We start from the raw sequence: 17145 nt of genomic DNA on the forward strand, positions 1-17145 counted from the left end.
TTCCTGAGTTCAAGGCACTTTATCTGCGCAGTGGACCCTGTATTGGACTATTCCATGGGGTTCTCAGATTTACTGAATCCTAAAACAGCTTCTGGCCTTCCTACCAGTTTATTCTCCCCATAGGCAGTTACTGGCAACTTATTTTTCTAAAATATCCTTGACTCCTTTATTCCACAGTGACATCTTATTTGACAGAAAATCCTATCAGTTATCCTTTCAAGTATATCCAGAATCCTGTCCCTCCATCCACCTAGTCCCTGTTCTCTTGAACGCCACCACCTCTGAGATGAGTGCAGTAGCAAGTGCACCTGCTCTCACCCTTGCCTCCTTGTGGTCTCCGTGCAGCTCAGCAGCCAGAGGGATGCTGATCAAAACCGCATCAGATCTGTCCCTGTGCAGGTAACAGCTCTTGAGGAAGTCTCTTCACAGTAAAAGCTCTCAAGCTGTACATGCCTGCCAGCCCTCCTCGTCTACTTTTTGGCTTTACTTTTATTGAAGTTTTTTTTTACATTTATTTAGAGTATGAGTATGTGTTTGTGTGTGTTTATGTTCACACCTGCATGCTTGTGTACATGAATATGTGGGTAGGAATGGATTGCTACAGCGTTTGAGTGGAGGTCAAGGACACACTCGGAGTTGGTTTTTCTCCTACCTTCACATGGTTTGGGGGATCAGTCTCAGTTTATCAAGTTGTCGGTGTCAAGTGCTTTCCCCACTGAGCCGTCTTGCTGGCCTGCTTTCTCCCTTCAGTCACTACCTCGCTTGCTGTGTGCAGCCCCACTGGCCTTCGTAGGCTTCCCTACGTAGAAGAAAGGCATCCTTGGGCCTTTGTAGCTGCTCTTCTGAGTTACAGGCTCTGCTCTTCTTCCCTCCTGTTGAGACCGTCGGAGAGAACGGCTTCTGAGCAGCAGGGACGCTGCCTCGTCCCCTCCCCAGAGTGGCATGCCTTTAGTCGGGCTGGCCACTCCGATAGATGAAGGGAATCAAATACTTCCTCGTTCAGACCAGTTTTCATGGTGGAAGAAATTGCATGTGTCAGAGAAGCCAGGCTCAGGAAAGTAGTAGAGCTGCCAGTGATTGCTCCATCTTCCTCCTCCAGAAACCTCTCCAAAGACGGGTTAGATGGCAGACTGCTTGCGTTGTTTACAAACAGACGTGTGTAAAATGTTATTTTAATAATACTTAGTGTCCTGTCTCAGCTTATACCTGTGAGTCTATTGTCCTATTAATAGTAACAGAAGTTGTGATTTGTTAAACAGTAGCATTGACCTGTGAACCTAAAGTAGATATTCAAGTTAGAAAAATTATGAGTTGAAAAGAAGTTTATAGATTTTTGTGTTTCTCCTTCCTTGTCATTTTTCATCAGTACATCCTTCACCGGTACAAATCATAGCACTCTTATTTGAGATTTAATAAAATTCTGGTTGTGGTACAAATTAAGTGATTTTGTTTCAAAAGGAAATATAATTTAAATTAGTTACAATTTTTAAATTGGTACTTGATTTAATTTTGTGAGCTGCTATTTAGAAATGTCTCCTATAGAACTTGGTTTTAAATTGTTTATTATAATCGTGTTATTAAATTACCTCAGTAATTACAAATTGACACCAAGCTGCTTTCTGGTTCACTTTTTCTGTTAGTTTTTTTTTTTTTTTTTTTTTTTTTTTCAAATGAATCTCTTACCTGTTGGCTCTTCCCTCTCTTTTACGGGAACCACTTTTTAATTTGGCATCAATTTTAGAGTTAAAAGAGACTCTTAAGTCATGCCGAATTCTAGACCCAGGGTTATCCAATGCGCTTGCCCATCCAGCACCATGATACAGGAGCTCCAGCAATTGCAAGTCCATTCTATAACTGCCTCCTGAGGGCACAGCCCATCTTTGGAGAGCTCTGCTTAGCAACTGGTGACTTAGAGCATTATAGAAGTTATATGCAAATCATTAAAAAGGCCTGACCAAAAAAAAAAAGAAAAGAAAAGAAAAATATGTCTCCATCTCTAACCATTTAACTATTTAATATAATTTTTATTAACCTTTTAATCTTTCTCATTATAGTCACTCATATATATATATAAATATACATACATATGACTATATATACATATAAGCACATTTTTAGAATATACTATATGCATATGGATATCTGTAAACACATCGGTTAGATAATCACATCTAACCACATATTGATAAATTGAACCTGTCAGGATTACATCTATATTGCAGAAATACAGACTTTCTTATTCACTAAACAAGCCAGCATTACAGCTATATATTTAATGTTTACATGGTATTAGGTATTATAACAAATAATCCAGAGCCTATTTAAAGTACATATAGGATGTGCTTATATGCAAATATTAACTTTTTTTTGAGACAGGGCCTTTCTGTGATCCCTAAATAAGTTGGAATTCATGGTCTCCCTGCCTCATACTCTATGTCATTACAGATTAGCTGGTAGGCTCTGTTCTGTATCATCCCCACCGCAGAACCAGATAGGAACAAGTTCCATCTCTGCTCCATGACAACAGAAATGCTAGCAGATCAGCCATGCCCCTGGCTTCTGCAGGCGTAGTTCTTTGGGTAAAGCAGGTCTCTAGCCACACCCAGGTCAGAGTACACTGCAATTCTGCCTCCCACCCTCTCCTGCTACAGTAAACGTGACCGCTTTCTACGTGGAGGCTCCTAGGCCTCTTGTACTAATCTGTGTACACCATTTGTGAACAGAGAGCACTTTGACAGTGTTCACAAGAACTTTTCTGCCCTTCTATCAAGTGAATAAGTGATTGGAAAGAAAACATGTCTTTGTTCTGAGACATACAGATGTATCATTTGGAGTTTATGAGTGAAGATGAGTGTCTTGAAGACACTCGTATTTCTTACTTGTGAGCATGCCTGTTTTTGAAGGGTGCTGAGTCTACTTTGCTGACATGCAGTGACTGTGCTCACTTAATGTTTTGAGTGCTTTACTTTTGTGTATTCAGATTTGCCGGTCTTTTCCCTTTTGGTTTCTGGGGTTTGTATCATAATTAGAAAACCTTTTCCAGCTCCGTGATTTGGAAAGGCAGACAGCAGAAATCTTGTGCTGTTTCTCTTTAGTTATGGTGATCCTCTTTGAAACCACATTGAACTGGCCTCATGACATTCCGTCACAAACTTGAAGACTGCTGTCTTTTTTTAAAGGAGAGATCTGTCTAAGCTGTGAGCATCCTAGTGTCTGAAGTAAGCGTTAGACAGTGTCTGTACCTAGTGCTGTAAGTTGCATGCAGTCTTAGTTATGTACAAAGAATGCCAACAAGGTAGTGCCCAGCACAGGTCTCTTCAGTACTGAGTGTGAATGATGTGGATGTCTGAGGTACAGAGATCCACATTAGCCTCAGTTTTCTTGTGTCTGTTCTTTGAATTACAGGCCCTGCTGCAAGATCTGATTTCAACTAGCCTTAAAAATGGCAAAACAGATGAAAACAGGATGCTTTAAAAGCTGCTGTCTTGAATCTTTTGTGATTCAGTCACCAAATAAATGTCTAGTAGTAATACAGCAATATATAAAACAGATACACCCTGTGCTGCCAACCCTGTTGAAGTCTAGAAGAATTTAGATTTGTTTTAAAAGCTGACTTAGGCATATACCTAATTTAGGCACATTAAGTCGTATAAATTTAAGACTTGAGAAATAAGTACCTACTACATTTAGTAGCAAAAAAAAAAAAAAAATACCTTTTTTTCCCAATAATTCTAAAATCTTTACATCCATCAATACCTAGTACGTTTTACAATGGATTGTCTTAAAGTGGATTCTCTTCTAATAGTTTTGAGTTTTATGTTTCTGGAAGAACTAGGCTTTATTTAAAGTGCCTAAAAAATATTAAAACTAACACCATCTAGAACTTGAAGTTTCTTTTTACAGTTTCTAGTAAAATTAAGAAACATCTGTGTCCATCAGAACCTGGCAGAAGTTGAACCAAGGCACCATTCTCTCTGAGGTGCCTAGACTCCAGGAGCAGTGCTAGTAATTAACCACTCCAGTTTGTGGTTGTCTTCACAACAGAAGGGGTGCGTGCTTACATTAGTTTTATCCATTAATTTAATTTTGGCAAAAAGAAGACTTAAGAGGCACTTGCTACATTTTTAATTCCCTGTTTCCATCTGTTTAAGGCTCCCTAAAGAGTCCTGATATTGCTGTCTTCTCTTGCCCTGATCTCCCTGTTACTGTAAACTCCACAGGGTGAGGAAGTTGCCTACAATGTAGTAGCCTCTCAGCTCATTAAAAGAATGGATGAGTGGAATGTTTTGTTATAAAGAGCATAAATGTGAATTATTTAAATCTACTTTGCGAACTGGAGAGATTGCTCAGCAGTGCCCTTATAGTGGACTTGGATTCAGTTACTAGCACCCACATGGAGAGGCTCACAACCATCTATAACTCCAGTTCCACGAGATCCTCCTCCCTCTCCTGACCTCTGCAGGCATGAGGAATACACATACATGCAGGCAAAGCAGTCATACATAGTAAATAAAATAGTTTTGTAGGTTTTAGGGGAGGGGGTTGGTATTTCGAGACAGGGTTTCTCTGTGTAGTTTTGATGCCTGTCCTGGATCTTACACTGTAGACCAGGCTGGCCTTGAACTCACAGGGATCCACCTGCCTCTGCCTCCCGAGTGCTGGGATTAAAGGTGAACGCCACCACCGCCTGGCTAAAATAGATATTTTTAAGAATCTCCCCCCCCCCCTTTATCTCTATCTCAACAAATACATTTATTTAAGATTGCACTTATTGTGGTCACTAGTAACAGTTTAAATTATCCTTGTCAAATTTTTTTGTTTTCTATGTCTTTTGTGTTCTTCCTTGCCTGCTAGGTTTAACCATGTTCTTTATTTTTCTCTTTGTTATTTTCATTTAGAAACTGGGTATTTTATTTAGAAATGCACCTTCATTCCTGTCATTAGTAATTCCTAAACAGTTAGCATGTTGGCATACAAGAATGGGTCTTCATGTAAATTTAAGCCCTTACAGAGAAGCACAGGAGAAGATGTTCTGGGGCATTCTTTCCAAGACCATGGTATACTTCAGATTCTGTACTTCCTAATTCTTTTTCTTTTCTGGTATGTTAGTCTCACTCTGCTTTCAACAGTCTCTGCCATCCTCCCACACTCACCACAGGTGTCTTGTAGTTTTAGGCTCAGCTTTTTGTTTGTCATCATAGTCCATCTTAATTTTCTTAATTACTTCAGCAGCTGCCTGTCATTGATAAAGTCTCCCAGACTTTGAAAGTGTGTTTCTTTGTCTGCATTCTTTGATAATTTAGTTAGGTGAACAAATTGTCCCATTATCTTCTAGAATTACATTTTTATTTTCTTCAATTTGGGGACATTTTTAACCATTATCCTTCAGATCTTGACCTTTCTCCATACTCCCTGTCTTCCCGTGGAATTCATTTTTAAATGTACAGCTAGCTATACAACATTTACCAAGTGATTCAGTCTGAAAACTGTTCCGTGTAGCCACTCCACTCACCATGCAATCAGCATGGAGTTTCCAGACCTGAACAGTAATGCTACTTCATGCCTAGACCCTGGTTTACCTGCTGACTGTACGTTGTAAGCCTGTGTAGCATGGACACTTAGGCAGTTGGAATACCATGGTACGTATTTGTGTATCCAAACATTTCTAAACATAGGAAGCACTAAAAATACTGCGGGCTTAAGGTACTTTCCTCACATCAGCTTATTTTCTCTGGGTAGTATCATCCCAAGGTGTCTTTCTAATCAAGTGTCCTAAAAGACAAAGTTCCCATTTCCCAGGGCTCACTCCCAGTGACATACACCAATATTTGACAGCTTGATAAGCTTTTCTGGGTAGCTCAGCATTTATGCTGCAAGATTTATTGCTTCTTTTAGAAACCCTGCTAAAATAGTTTCACAAAATGTAGTCTGAGAATGAGAAAAAGTGTTTGTTTATCTAAATGGCAGTTTTAATTTGCAGCTTGAACAATTTGCTAATATTCATGTGGTTTTCTCATTTGTTACTTACATCAAAATGTATTTTCTCCATTCCATATTCCCTTATAAAATATCTGTAAAATTATCATGTTAGAATATCTCGTGCACAGACCAGTGTATCATGCAAGTGGAGAGAGACTTGTCCTTTCCAAAAGTCAAATGTGAACTACAGAGCAGCAAGTAGGTTAGTGTCCTATGCTAGAACTGTTTAAAAGGGATTAGACTACAGACACTGTCTTCAGCCAGAACATAGGTTTAATCCAAACCATAAAAATTTTAAGTGTAGAATATTTGCTTAAATAATTGAGACAGTTTCCAGAGTGAGAATTTTGAAATTTTGAGTGCTTCACAATATTCTGTTCTAATGTAGCTCTGGGATTCTTGGCAAACTGTCACAGAAATGTTTGGCGGTCTCCATTGTCGTGTCTGATTAGGGTAGCCTCTGGAGCGGGTGGGTCTCACACTTGTGTCCTGTTGCAGCTCTGCTGGTGCACCAGAAGGCCAGGATGGAACGGCTTCAAAGAGAGCTCGAGATGCAGAAGAAAAAGCTGGATAAACTCAAATCTGAGGTCAATGAGATGGAAAACAATCTAACTCGAAGGCGCCTGAAGAGATCAAATTCCATATCCCAAATACCTTCAGTAAGTCTTACACAACTGCTGTGACCTCTGCGCTTGCACAGGAGAGTAGGCTGGCTGCCACAGTGTAAAGGCTTGCTCTAGTTCTCTGCAGACGCTCTTAATTCATACTTGTTTTTCTGTCCTTCCCTTCCCCTGCCAAACTCCATTCTTTCTTAACTAATGACATGAGAATTCAATACAAACCTTTTTTACATGGAATTATTTTTCAGCTCGAAGAAATGCAGCAGTTGAGAAGTTGTAATAGACAACTCCAGATTGACATTGACTGCTTAACCAAAGAAATTGATCTTTTTCAAGCCCGAGGTAAAGTTCAGTGCATACTCAGCCGAAATTTATTGAATTGATCTGCCAACTCTTTTCCCTGACTGAGAATAGACTTACCAGTCACTGTCTCAAAGTACTCAGCTTTGGAGCCAAGTAGTGCTAAAGAGCAATTGGCTTTTTAATGCCCCCTCCTCCCCAGTAAGTATGTAGCTGGTTCAAGAAACCAGACACACTCAGTAGCCTTTAGATCTGCTGGAGCCCTGTGGTAAGGGAAGACAGTGATTGTAGGTCTAGCTGCGTGGTCAGAGGTTTGGCTTCCAGACATAAAGAGTCCTAACAGGATTTATTAATAGGGATGTATCCCTGTAACTTTTTCCTTTTACCTTTCAAGAATTGCGTGTTCTCATTTCACTGGCACTGTCTTAATTGATAAAATAGAAAAGGACATAAAAGGAGAGTTACATATTTTTAGGACCATGATAGGGTTTTATACTTTTTTGAGCAATTAGTAACCAGCAATAATTTCTTAATGCAGTAAAAAGTACTTATATTTAATTCCGTTCCATAGAAAACCGAAATAAAATTTTATCACTGAAATCTAATTCTGAAGTTGGAGAAATAACAGAAATATATAAAATTTAAAAAGAGGCAAAGGAGCCAGGCAGTGGTGGTGCACGCCTTTAATCCCAGCACTCGGGAGGCAGAGCCAGGCGGATCTCTGTGAGTTTGAGGCCAGCCTGGACTACAAAGTGAGTTCCAGGAAAGGCGCAAAGCTACACAGAGAAACCCTGTCTTGAAAACCAAAAAAAAAAAAAAAAAAAAGAGGCAAAGGAAACTTAACAAAGAAGTCTTAAGTTATACTTCTGTGTGTAGTCTAACATCCATTATACTGAAAGATGATGGATTTTGCTTAAATTGATTTTAAATGACAATAAGCTACCATTTTAACTTGTCACATAGAACCAGGGGTCTGCTTCTAATTCTTTCTTACAAGCATTAATTTCATTTCTTCCCAGTTTACCACTTGCCTGTTTATGAATACTATCTTTGAGATATGTTTTTGAAATCTTATTATATAATTTGAAATTAAGAGGGTACAATTTAAAGCATTTCTGTTTATTTTTAGAAAGAAATGCTTGCTTTAAAAATAAAATTAAGTATTTTTGAGCTATAAATATTGATATATTTACTTTTTATATATTTCAGGACCACATTTTAACCCCAGCGCTATTCATAACTTTTATGACAATATTGGATTTGTAGGTCCTGTGCCACCAAAACCCAAAGGTTAGTGTTTCCATTAAGTGTGAAAACTGTTACATTTTGAAAAGCAAAATCTTAGAAAATTTTAATTTTTTTTTTTTTTCAACCTTCCACTTTAGAAGTGCTTCCAACTTTGGCATTCCGGAGTGGATTCATTAGGAAGGTGTTTGTTTATTTTCATTTACATTCTGGGGTCGGTGGGGGTGCAAAGATGTAATGTATTTAACTTTTTAAGAGTCATGTTTGAAACCTTAATGGCCACTATGTACTCCCAAAACAGAAAGTACAAAGGTTTATTTTCCTTAAATTTTTAAATAATGCTGAGGAAGTCACCTTAGAGAAATTCAGTGTTTTGAGAACATTGTTTTGTATAATTCTGAGTAATATATCCTGAATTCCAGGTGAATTTCAGAACGTATCATCTAGTAACATTTTACATCATTGACAGTCACAGAATATGTGTGCACCAGGCTGAGACATGTTGAAATGTCTGTATTTGAGCCAGGCTTGAGAATACATATATAAATAAAGATCACATATCTGCCATATATTATATAGCATAAATCTGACCACAGTAAAAGATGTAGGCACATACATTTAGGTCACTATAACACTGTTAATCATTCATGATGCGTAATTTGCTTTTAGCCCTAAGAGAAGTTAAATAAAAAAGAATAAATAGACATTAAGGGAGCAAATTTTGACTACAAGAACACATATTTGGAAAGGTAGAGTTGGTGAAAGTGTAGCTTTTGCATGGGATTGAGATTAAGTCATCAACTAACTTAAAATAGAAAGATGTAACTGAAAGATATCCATGCAACCCGAAAGTAGGGGAAACATACTATTAACAAGTATACAGATGCTTTAAAAAACAGTAAACACAAGAATCGTCAAACAACAAGGAAACAAACAGATGGAAAGGCGAGAGGAGGAAGAAGTTACAGAGGCCGTGCCAAGTCTGCACTTAGCAATAAATGAGTGCCTTCCATGGAAATACATGAACTCACCACCAGCTGAGAGAGCTAATGGGTGAATCCTAAAGCGGGATTCAACAATGCGCTCTCTCTACAAGAAACTCAGTTTAGACCTAAAGACTAAAAAATCAAGAGATACAAAAAGGTGTTTTATTTAAGTGGTAACTAATAGAAATCATGAGTGGCTATATTAATTAGACAAGATATTTTTTTAAGTCTAAACTCTCTAAGGACAAAGAATGTGATTTTATGTATATGATAAAAGGATATATTCAATAGGAAGACACAGCATTTACAGAGCTATCTTAAAACGTGTTTTAACAAATTTAAGATCAGAGTCATTTCAGCCATCTTTGAACCAGTCCAGTGAAACCAGAAAATGCATGGAAAGTAAGCAACACATTCTCCACTCTTCACTGGGTCTTTGAGGAGAGAATGAGCTAGAGATATGTAGCTCACTGACAGGGGTTTACCTAGCAAGTCCAAGGCCTGAGGTTTGATCCCAGAACCCTGCTTTTGACACAGAAGTATCTGGAAGAAAACAGAAACCAAACACACCAAAACCTGTGAGAGGCAACAAAAGCAATACAGATGTTCAGTTTATAGATAAAGCCTGCATTAAAAAACAATAACTCAGCCTAATTATATACCTCAGGAACCTAGCATAAGAAAGTAGGCCCAAAGTTAATAGAAGAAAAGGAATGAGGAAGGTTAAACATAAATCAGAGAGTTTAAAAACAATAGGAAATCAATTAAAACATTTGAAAAACTAAAATTATAAACCCGCAAAATTGAAAAGGAACACTTGCAGATATTTGATGAGACCAAGACTGGACAGAGACTCTGCAAGTAAAGGGAAGCTCTAGGCCCAGATACCAACAAACACAGATGTGGGGGTTCTTACTGCACTGTTAGCAACACTCTGGGAAGTCCATCGCATGGCCAAGTGGGAATTACCCCTGATATACAAGAATTGCTCGACATAGACAGATTAGAGTACGTGGTATACACGTAGAAACAGAAGAAAGCATGCCGGGTCAATAGGCACATAAGAGCATTTGATGGAAATGGGTCCACAAAGATTAAAGGATAAAGTACAAGATCCTGCAGCAGGGAAGAGTTCTTCCTGTGAGATCTCAGGGACTGGATTCATTCTCTGGAGCCCAAACAGTAGAGAGAGAATGTACTCCTCAAGTTGTCCTCTGAACATGTATACATGTGCTCTGGCATGCATGTACACACACACACGCACACGCACACGCACACACCAAGTTAGTAAAGAGAGTCAGTAAGCGAAGGGGAACCTAACCTCAGCATCAGAAGGGCCACTTGTCCACACCACACAGATCATATCATAGTGGGGGAAACTTGAAAGCCTTCGTCTAACGTGGTACAAGACAGGAATGCCCACCATCTCTCCTTCTTTCAACAACAACAACAAGACATCCAAATCAGAAAAGAGGAAACAGAATTGCCCCTAATTGCAGAAGATATGATCATGTTGTATGTCCAGTTGTAGTTTCTCTTTATTAATTGGTTAGCCAGTTAATCACATTCTGAAAACGCTATGTGGAATATTCCATAAATAATTTATAAATTTTAGATAGAATTTATTAGTATAGTGTTATAATCTGTTTTACTATGAGATATTACTCTTTTAATGTGCCTAGTTTATAAGTTGTTTTATAGGTGTTTGTATTTTAAGAAAAACATAGCATATATCAAGGTCAGTATTAGCCATGGTTTCAAGCATTCACTATTAAAACTACTTAGTGAATTCACTAATATTGTAGTATATAAAATCAGTCTTATGTTTCTTTGTACAATTATGCAAAAGAAACTCATAGATACCAAGAAAACAATTTCATTCACAGTGATAATCAAAAAGATAAAATACTTAGGAATAAACTTCACTAAAGAGGCAGAAGAATTTTATACCAGAAGAATTTATTTAATTATAAATACCGAAGAAGGAAATTAACAGAAAAATTCATGTTCATGGATTGGAAAAATTGTACTGTTCAGATATCTAAGATACCCAAGATGATCTACAGATATATTATTTATGTGCACTGGTGTTTTGCCTGCATGTATCTGGGAGTGTCAGATCACTTGGAACTAAAGGTTAGGAGCTGTTGTGTGGGTGCTGGGAATTGAACCAGGGTCATGTGGAAGAACAGCCAATGTTCTTTAACTGCTGAGCCATCTTCAGCCCCCATCCACAGATTCTGTGTAGTCACTATCAAAATTCTATGTCATTCTATATAAAAATAAGAAAAATATCCTAAAATTCAGACAAGAAAGATTCAAAGTACCCAGAGGGATCTGGAGTGAGGACAGAGATGGAGATAACATACTCTTCTTTCAAAATAGAGGACAGAGCTCCAGTAATCCAGTCAGTGCAGACATAGACACAGCCTGACACCAGACCCGTGGAACAGAGCAGAAACCAGCGTGTCTTCGATAAGGGACCAGAAACACACAACGGTGTTTCAGTAAATGAGACTGGCGAGGCTGAGAGCTCCGTACACAAATAATGGGATTGACCCCGACCTTACTTCACACGCACACACCAGCTCAGCTGGAGCTGGCAGGGTGGTGATGGTTAGGACACTTGGTGCTAGCCAACCTCCATGACCTGTGTTCAATCCTGAGGATCCACGTGGTAGAAGGAACGAACCAACTCCCTCTACGTACATACACAAAATCCATAAGTGTTAAAGCAATCGGCTAGATTACAATTTAAATATAATAGGAAACGGGCTAGATAAAAATGTCCTGTCATTGTGTTGAGGAGGGTGACTTTCGGTTGTGACAGCTAAAAAGCTGCATAGCAAAGGATCTCTGAACACAGTATAAAAGGCTCCCTGCTGTTTGAATCCAGAGTCAGTGTTCTTCCATACCATGTCTAATTTTAAAAAAATAAAACAGGAAAATGTGAGGATTTTTTGACACGGGCTTACTTTTTCAGCATTTGTTATTGACATAAGTGTAAACACATTTAGAAAGTAGTTGTTGAGGCCGGGCGATGGTGGTACACACCTTTAATCCTAGCACTCAGGAGGCAGAGGCAGGCAGATCTCTGAGAGTTCAAGGCCAGCCTGGTCTACAAAGTGAGTTCTAGGACAGGCCCCAAAGCTGCACAGAGAAACCCTTGTTTCAAAGAAGAAAAAAAGGAAGGAAGGAAGGAATTAGTTGTTTAAAAACAAGGTTTATAGCACATACTTAAAACCCCAGCACCCAGGAGATTAAGATGTCTCAAATAAAACAGTTACTAAAGACTTACTTTCTCAGTAGATTAAAAAAAAATACATTTCATGGAAACTTCCCTTCCTAGTAAAAAATATCAACACTACTTGAATGGGAAATGGAGCTCATGATTACTCTCAACAGGAACCTTTTTCATGGGCTAACGTGACACTCAGACATTGTAAGGAGTGTCCTTTCTCCTGGTAGATGTTAGGACTGTGAGGCTGTGTTTTCCGTGAGGCTGTGGAGGTGTTTGTGTTCATCCAGTGGCTCTTCCCAGAGGGAAGCGCAGGGAAAGCACATGGTAGTTAGTTCACCACTGGCCTGCGACCTCGGTCAGTCCCCAGGGATTTGGTGGACTCTGTGGGCTTTCCCTGCTTCTCTAACTCTTCTCTTCCTCCGGCTTCCCTGCAGATCAAAGGCCCACCATCAAAGCACCAAAGACTCAAGACACAGAGGATGAGGAGGGCGCTCAGTGGAACTGCACTGCCTGTACTTTTCTGAATCACCCGGCCTTAATCCGCTGTGAACAGTGTGAGATGCCTCGGCATTTCTGAGCCAAAGGCCCCGTGTCTCCTCTACAGCCGCATCTGAAATTCAAGACAGTCATCTGTCGTCGACGGGGAAACGTTTCACTGCTCCATAGGGTTTAGTCCAGTTGAAGGTGTGACAAGACGGTGGCCTGCTGTGTTCAGTGGCAGTCCACAGAGCTAATAATACCTCAGTCTAACGTCCTGGGCAGTAGAGGTTCGTCACGTGAGAGGTGACCCGAGAGACCGGGCTGCCTGCTGCCTGACCATGTACAGTGTCACTGTCCACGATGGACCATTCTCACCCCGTCAGTGCCTCGGCGTCCCCAGTCCTTCTCCCTCCTGTCACTACTGATCTTGACAGGAGGAAGGAATAGGATGATAGCTTTTTGTGTTTTTAAAGCTTTTGGTGAAACACTACATACACGAAGAGAAGGAACAAGGTTTGACTATGTAAAAATTCTGCTGCCGCATAGTGCCAGTGGATGCGGGCAAACTTCACAATCTGTGGTACTCTTGGCCTTGTCTTTGTCTTCTCTGAAGACGTCTCTGTGAAGCCAGCATCTAGGATCTGGTGATGAAAAGGAAAGCAGTGTGCATTGTCTGCAAATCCGCAGTGAGCGCCCCAGAGCCTTCCCTACTGTACAGATCTCTCGCGTCCGCTTTAAGTGATCTCTTCATTATTTTCTTATATTTCTATATGTATAGTGTAATAGACTTTGTTAACTAATGTTCTTTTTCCCTTTTAGTAGGCACAATCATGTTCCTTTTTAAGCCTTACTGAGAAAAGCAATGCCATAAGACAAAAAAGCATTAATGAAATGAAACTATGCACAGATAACTTCCCTCTCCTGCTCCTGTCCTTCGTCCCCTTGGGTGCCAGTGCTCTGAGAAGATATGCAGGTGCTGCATGGGAGTTGCAGGAAACACTGCAGGCATGTCGGTAGGTCACACTGTGCACCGACTTCAGCAGTGGGTGACCAAACATGTCGTTGTCCCCTGCAGCAGCTTAAAGCAAAAAGTATTTAAACCCCCTGACATCTTGCCCCGTGTGTGGGTGTCCCCCAGAACTTCACGGGAGGTTCTCGTTGGGAAGTAGTTTGAGAAGCAGCCACAGCAGCGGCGCCAGCAGCCTTTCTTCTTCCTGGAAGGAAGTGTAGCTGCTGCGCTGTCGGGACAGTCCATTTCTAACCTGACTGGGTGACATTCATGTGTATTTATAAAACATAGTCATCTTTAGACAACTGAAGACAAGCTGGAAAAAAGAAAGAAAACAAGCAGACTTGAACACTGAAACAACCTCAGACATCTCTTATCTTGATGATATATTTTTGTAAGGAAAATAACTATTCATACGATCAGGAATGTATATAACTAAATGAAATCAAGAAATAACTGCGTTTAAAAAGAATGATGAAATTATCAGTGCTTAGAATGGGGCTAGGGAAGTGCTGAAATACAGCAAAAGATGGGGAGTCATGTAGATTGTCCCGCTGTCGAGGTTCACAAGTGGCTGTTTCCACTAAACAGGATTATTGCAGATGAGCGTTGCAGGGGTCAGAGCCTTGGCTCCAGGCTTTGCCTCGTGAATATGGAAAGAAATATGGCAATCCTAGGTCACTAGACAGCAGGCCCCAAACCTCGATCATTTGATGCATTTTGTTTTCAAAGTAGGCCTTGTTTTTCAGCTTCCTCTGCAGTTCTATGTGAAGATTGGTAAATCAGTTTTTACTTGTTTTATTAATAAAACGTAATTTGGATATCTTGAGTTGATGGTTTTGTGATTTAGCTGGGTAAACTATCTTTGTAACAGATAAGTTATTTATAAAAATTAAAAAACTTATATTCTAATGTGGATTTTGTGACTTGTTTTTGAAGTTTGTGGGACAGTCTGTGCCCCGCACAGTGTTCCCTGGTTAACTGGAGTCGGGAAAGTACAGCACCTCATCTTGAGTCTTCTCAGAAGCTCCCAGCTTCCCCTCGGTTTGTGGATTTTTTTGTTGGTTTCTTTTGAGTGTCTTAATTGGTTGGCTGGCTACTTCGTTTTTGTGGACAGGATCTCACTATGTAATCCAGGCGAGCATCAAATTTGCAGTCCTCCTGCCTCAGCCTCCCGAGTCCAGTGATTCTAGGCATGCCTTGTTTCTGGCTGCCAGGCTTTTTAACTGATAAAACCAACCAGGATTTCAGCCGAAGAAGAAAGTGGAGAGCAGCTTCTTCTCAGGGTATATTTTAACTATTCGTTTCTTTTTAATTTTTAAAAATTCTACCCTATTGTTCAAAAGAAATGTGACTTCTTGGATTCTCTGGCCCAGTCAGTTCATGTTTGCTAAGTCCCATGATGCATTGGTGTTGAGTGTACAGTGGTGCTTCTCTTGAACAAAACTCTCAGAGTCACACTTGTCAAAACATTAAGACTCAAGAGTTTTTCTGAGCTTGAAAAGTAAGAGACACCATGTTTGGTGGTGTCTCTAACATGGTCTGTGCACGAAGGCATGATATACTGTGAGTTTCTGAGACCTAGTGAGAGAAAAACTTTCTTTGCCAAAGAACAGGAGGCCTGAACACAAGATGGTGGTCTAGAAACTACCTTTAGAAATTACTAAAGCCTCAGAGAAGGGTACGCTATGCCACCATCCTTAGATTACCACCACACTCTTCAGGGATGGGAGTGGGCAGGTCATATAAACTGAACATGGGGACACTTTCTGGAACCTTAGCCAGGGCCAGAGAGACGGCTCAGCAGGCAGGTCAGTGCCCAGAACTCATGGTGGGAAGAGACAACCACCTCCCAGGTGTTCTCTTACCTGCTGTACGTGGGTTTGCCGTGCGTGCGTGCATGCGTGCGTGCGTGCGCACAAATAAATGTGCAAACATGAAACACCAGTCACTGTCACTGCCCAGTACATACACACACCCATACACTTTTTAGGTGTTTGGTCTTAACTGCATAGTAGCCAGGGCTGTCCTCCCAGGTACAGAGATGACAGGTTTTTATGGCACCATATCCCATTTACTTGCTTTTTTTAATTACATGTAATGTGTGTCTGGGTGTGGGTTCGTGTGTTTGAGTAGTGTCCACAGAGGTAGTAGGTCCCCAGTGTGAGCTCCCTGACATGGCCCTCTGCAAGAACAGGACATGCTCTTAACTGAGGAGCCAGCTCTCCAGCCTCTTTTTTTTTAATGACCAAACAGCCAACCTATTCCATAAAAATAATTTTGTATCGAAAAATTGAAATCATGCATAAGATTGTATTAGCATAGTCCAGAACTGTTTTAGCTCCTAACTCTAAATTGATAAAGCCTTGGTAAACATCAAACTTAACTGACATTTTGTGAGTTTCCTCTTCCCCAATTTAACGCTAATGGGAAATTTTAGTGAGTGATAGAAGTTTCAGAGGTAAAGAATGCTCAGTCCTGCCGGGCGGTGGTGGCACACGCCTTTAATCCCAGCACTCAGGAGGCAGAGCCAGGCGGATCTCTGTGAGTTCGAGGCCAGCCTGGGCTACCAAGTGAGTTCCAGGAAAAGGCGCAAAGCTACACAGAGAAACCCTGTCTCGAAAAACCAAAAAAAAAAAAAAAAAAAAAAAAAGAATGCTCAGTCCATGGCTGAATTAGCCTGGAAAATAAGTGTTTGTACCAGAGACCATTTCCAGAATTAATGCCTGCTCACAGTTAGCATAACTCCCTGTTATATAGCAAAATATATTCCTCTACAAGTGAACGCGCTTTGGGCTCCAGTTTCTACTTTATCGTGTGTGTGTGTGTGTGTGTGTGTGTGTGTGTGTGTGTGTGTGTGTGTATTTACTATTCTATTGCTGTGATAAAACACCATGACCAAAAGCCACTTAAGCATGGAGTTTCTTTTGGCTTACATTCCAGAGGGATGAGTCCAGCATAGCGGCAAACAGCAGACATTGTGGCACACGCAGGAAACAGCCAACTGGAATGGGCACAAGACTCAAAAGCCACCTCTCACCCTGTGACATACTTCCTCCAGCAAGGCCACACCACCTAAACCTCCCCCAAACAGTGCCACCTCCTGGGGACCAAGTCTGCAAGTCCCCAAGACTGTAGGGGACACAGCTCATTCAAACTACCACCGTGTGTGTGAATGCACGCCACAGCATATGTGTAAGCAGGGGACCCCTTGCTGGAGTCGGTTCTAGCATGGTTTCTGAGGTTGGAGCTCATTTATCAGGTTTATGTTACAACCAGCTACCA

General features: G+C 40.4%; 1 protein-coding gene across 3 annotated transcripts in view; it reads left to right on the forward strand.

The window, feature by feature from the left end:
• Tab2 (TGF-beta activated kinase 1 (MAP3K7) binding protein 2) overlaps positions 1-14772 on the forward strand; it is a 54365-nt gene extending 39593 nt beyond the window's left edge. For 2 of the 3 annotated variants that reach the window (XM_059272764.1, XM_059272765.1), the window contains exons 4-7: positions 6478-6638; positions 6848-6941; positions 8109-8189; positions 12806-14772. In XM_059272764.1, the coding sequence (XP_059128747.1) occupies positions 6478-6638; positions 6848-6941; positions 8109-8189; positions 12806-12948 (479 nt within the window). In that variant the 3' untranslated portion in view covers positions 12949-14772. Of the gene's footprint in view, positions 1-6477; positions 6639-6847; positions 6942-8108; positions 8190-8284; positions 8329-12805 lie in introns of all 3 variants that reach the window. The other variant, XM_059272766.1, reaches the window with a different exon arrangement.
• The last annotated feature ends 2373 nt before the right edge of the window (positions 14773-17145 follow it).

Source organism: Peromyscus eremicus, chromosome 8b, assembly GCF_949786415.1.
Source record: "Peromyscus eremicus chromosome 8b, PerEre_H2_v1, whole genome shotgun sequence".
In the NCBI taxonomy this organism is placed as follows: domain Eukaryota; kingdom Metazoa; phylum Chordata; class Mammalia; order Rodentia; family Cricetidae; genus Peromyscus; species Peromyscus eremicus.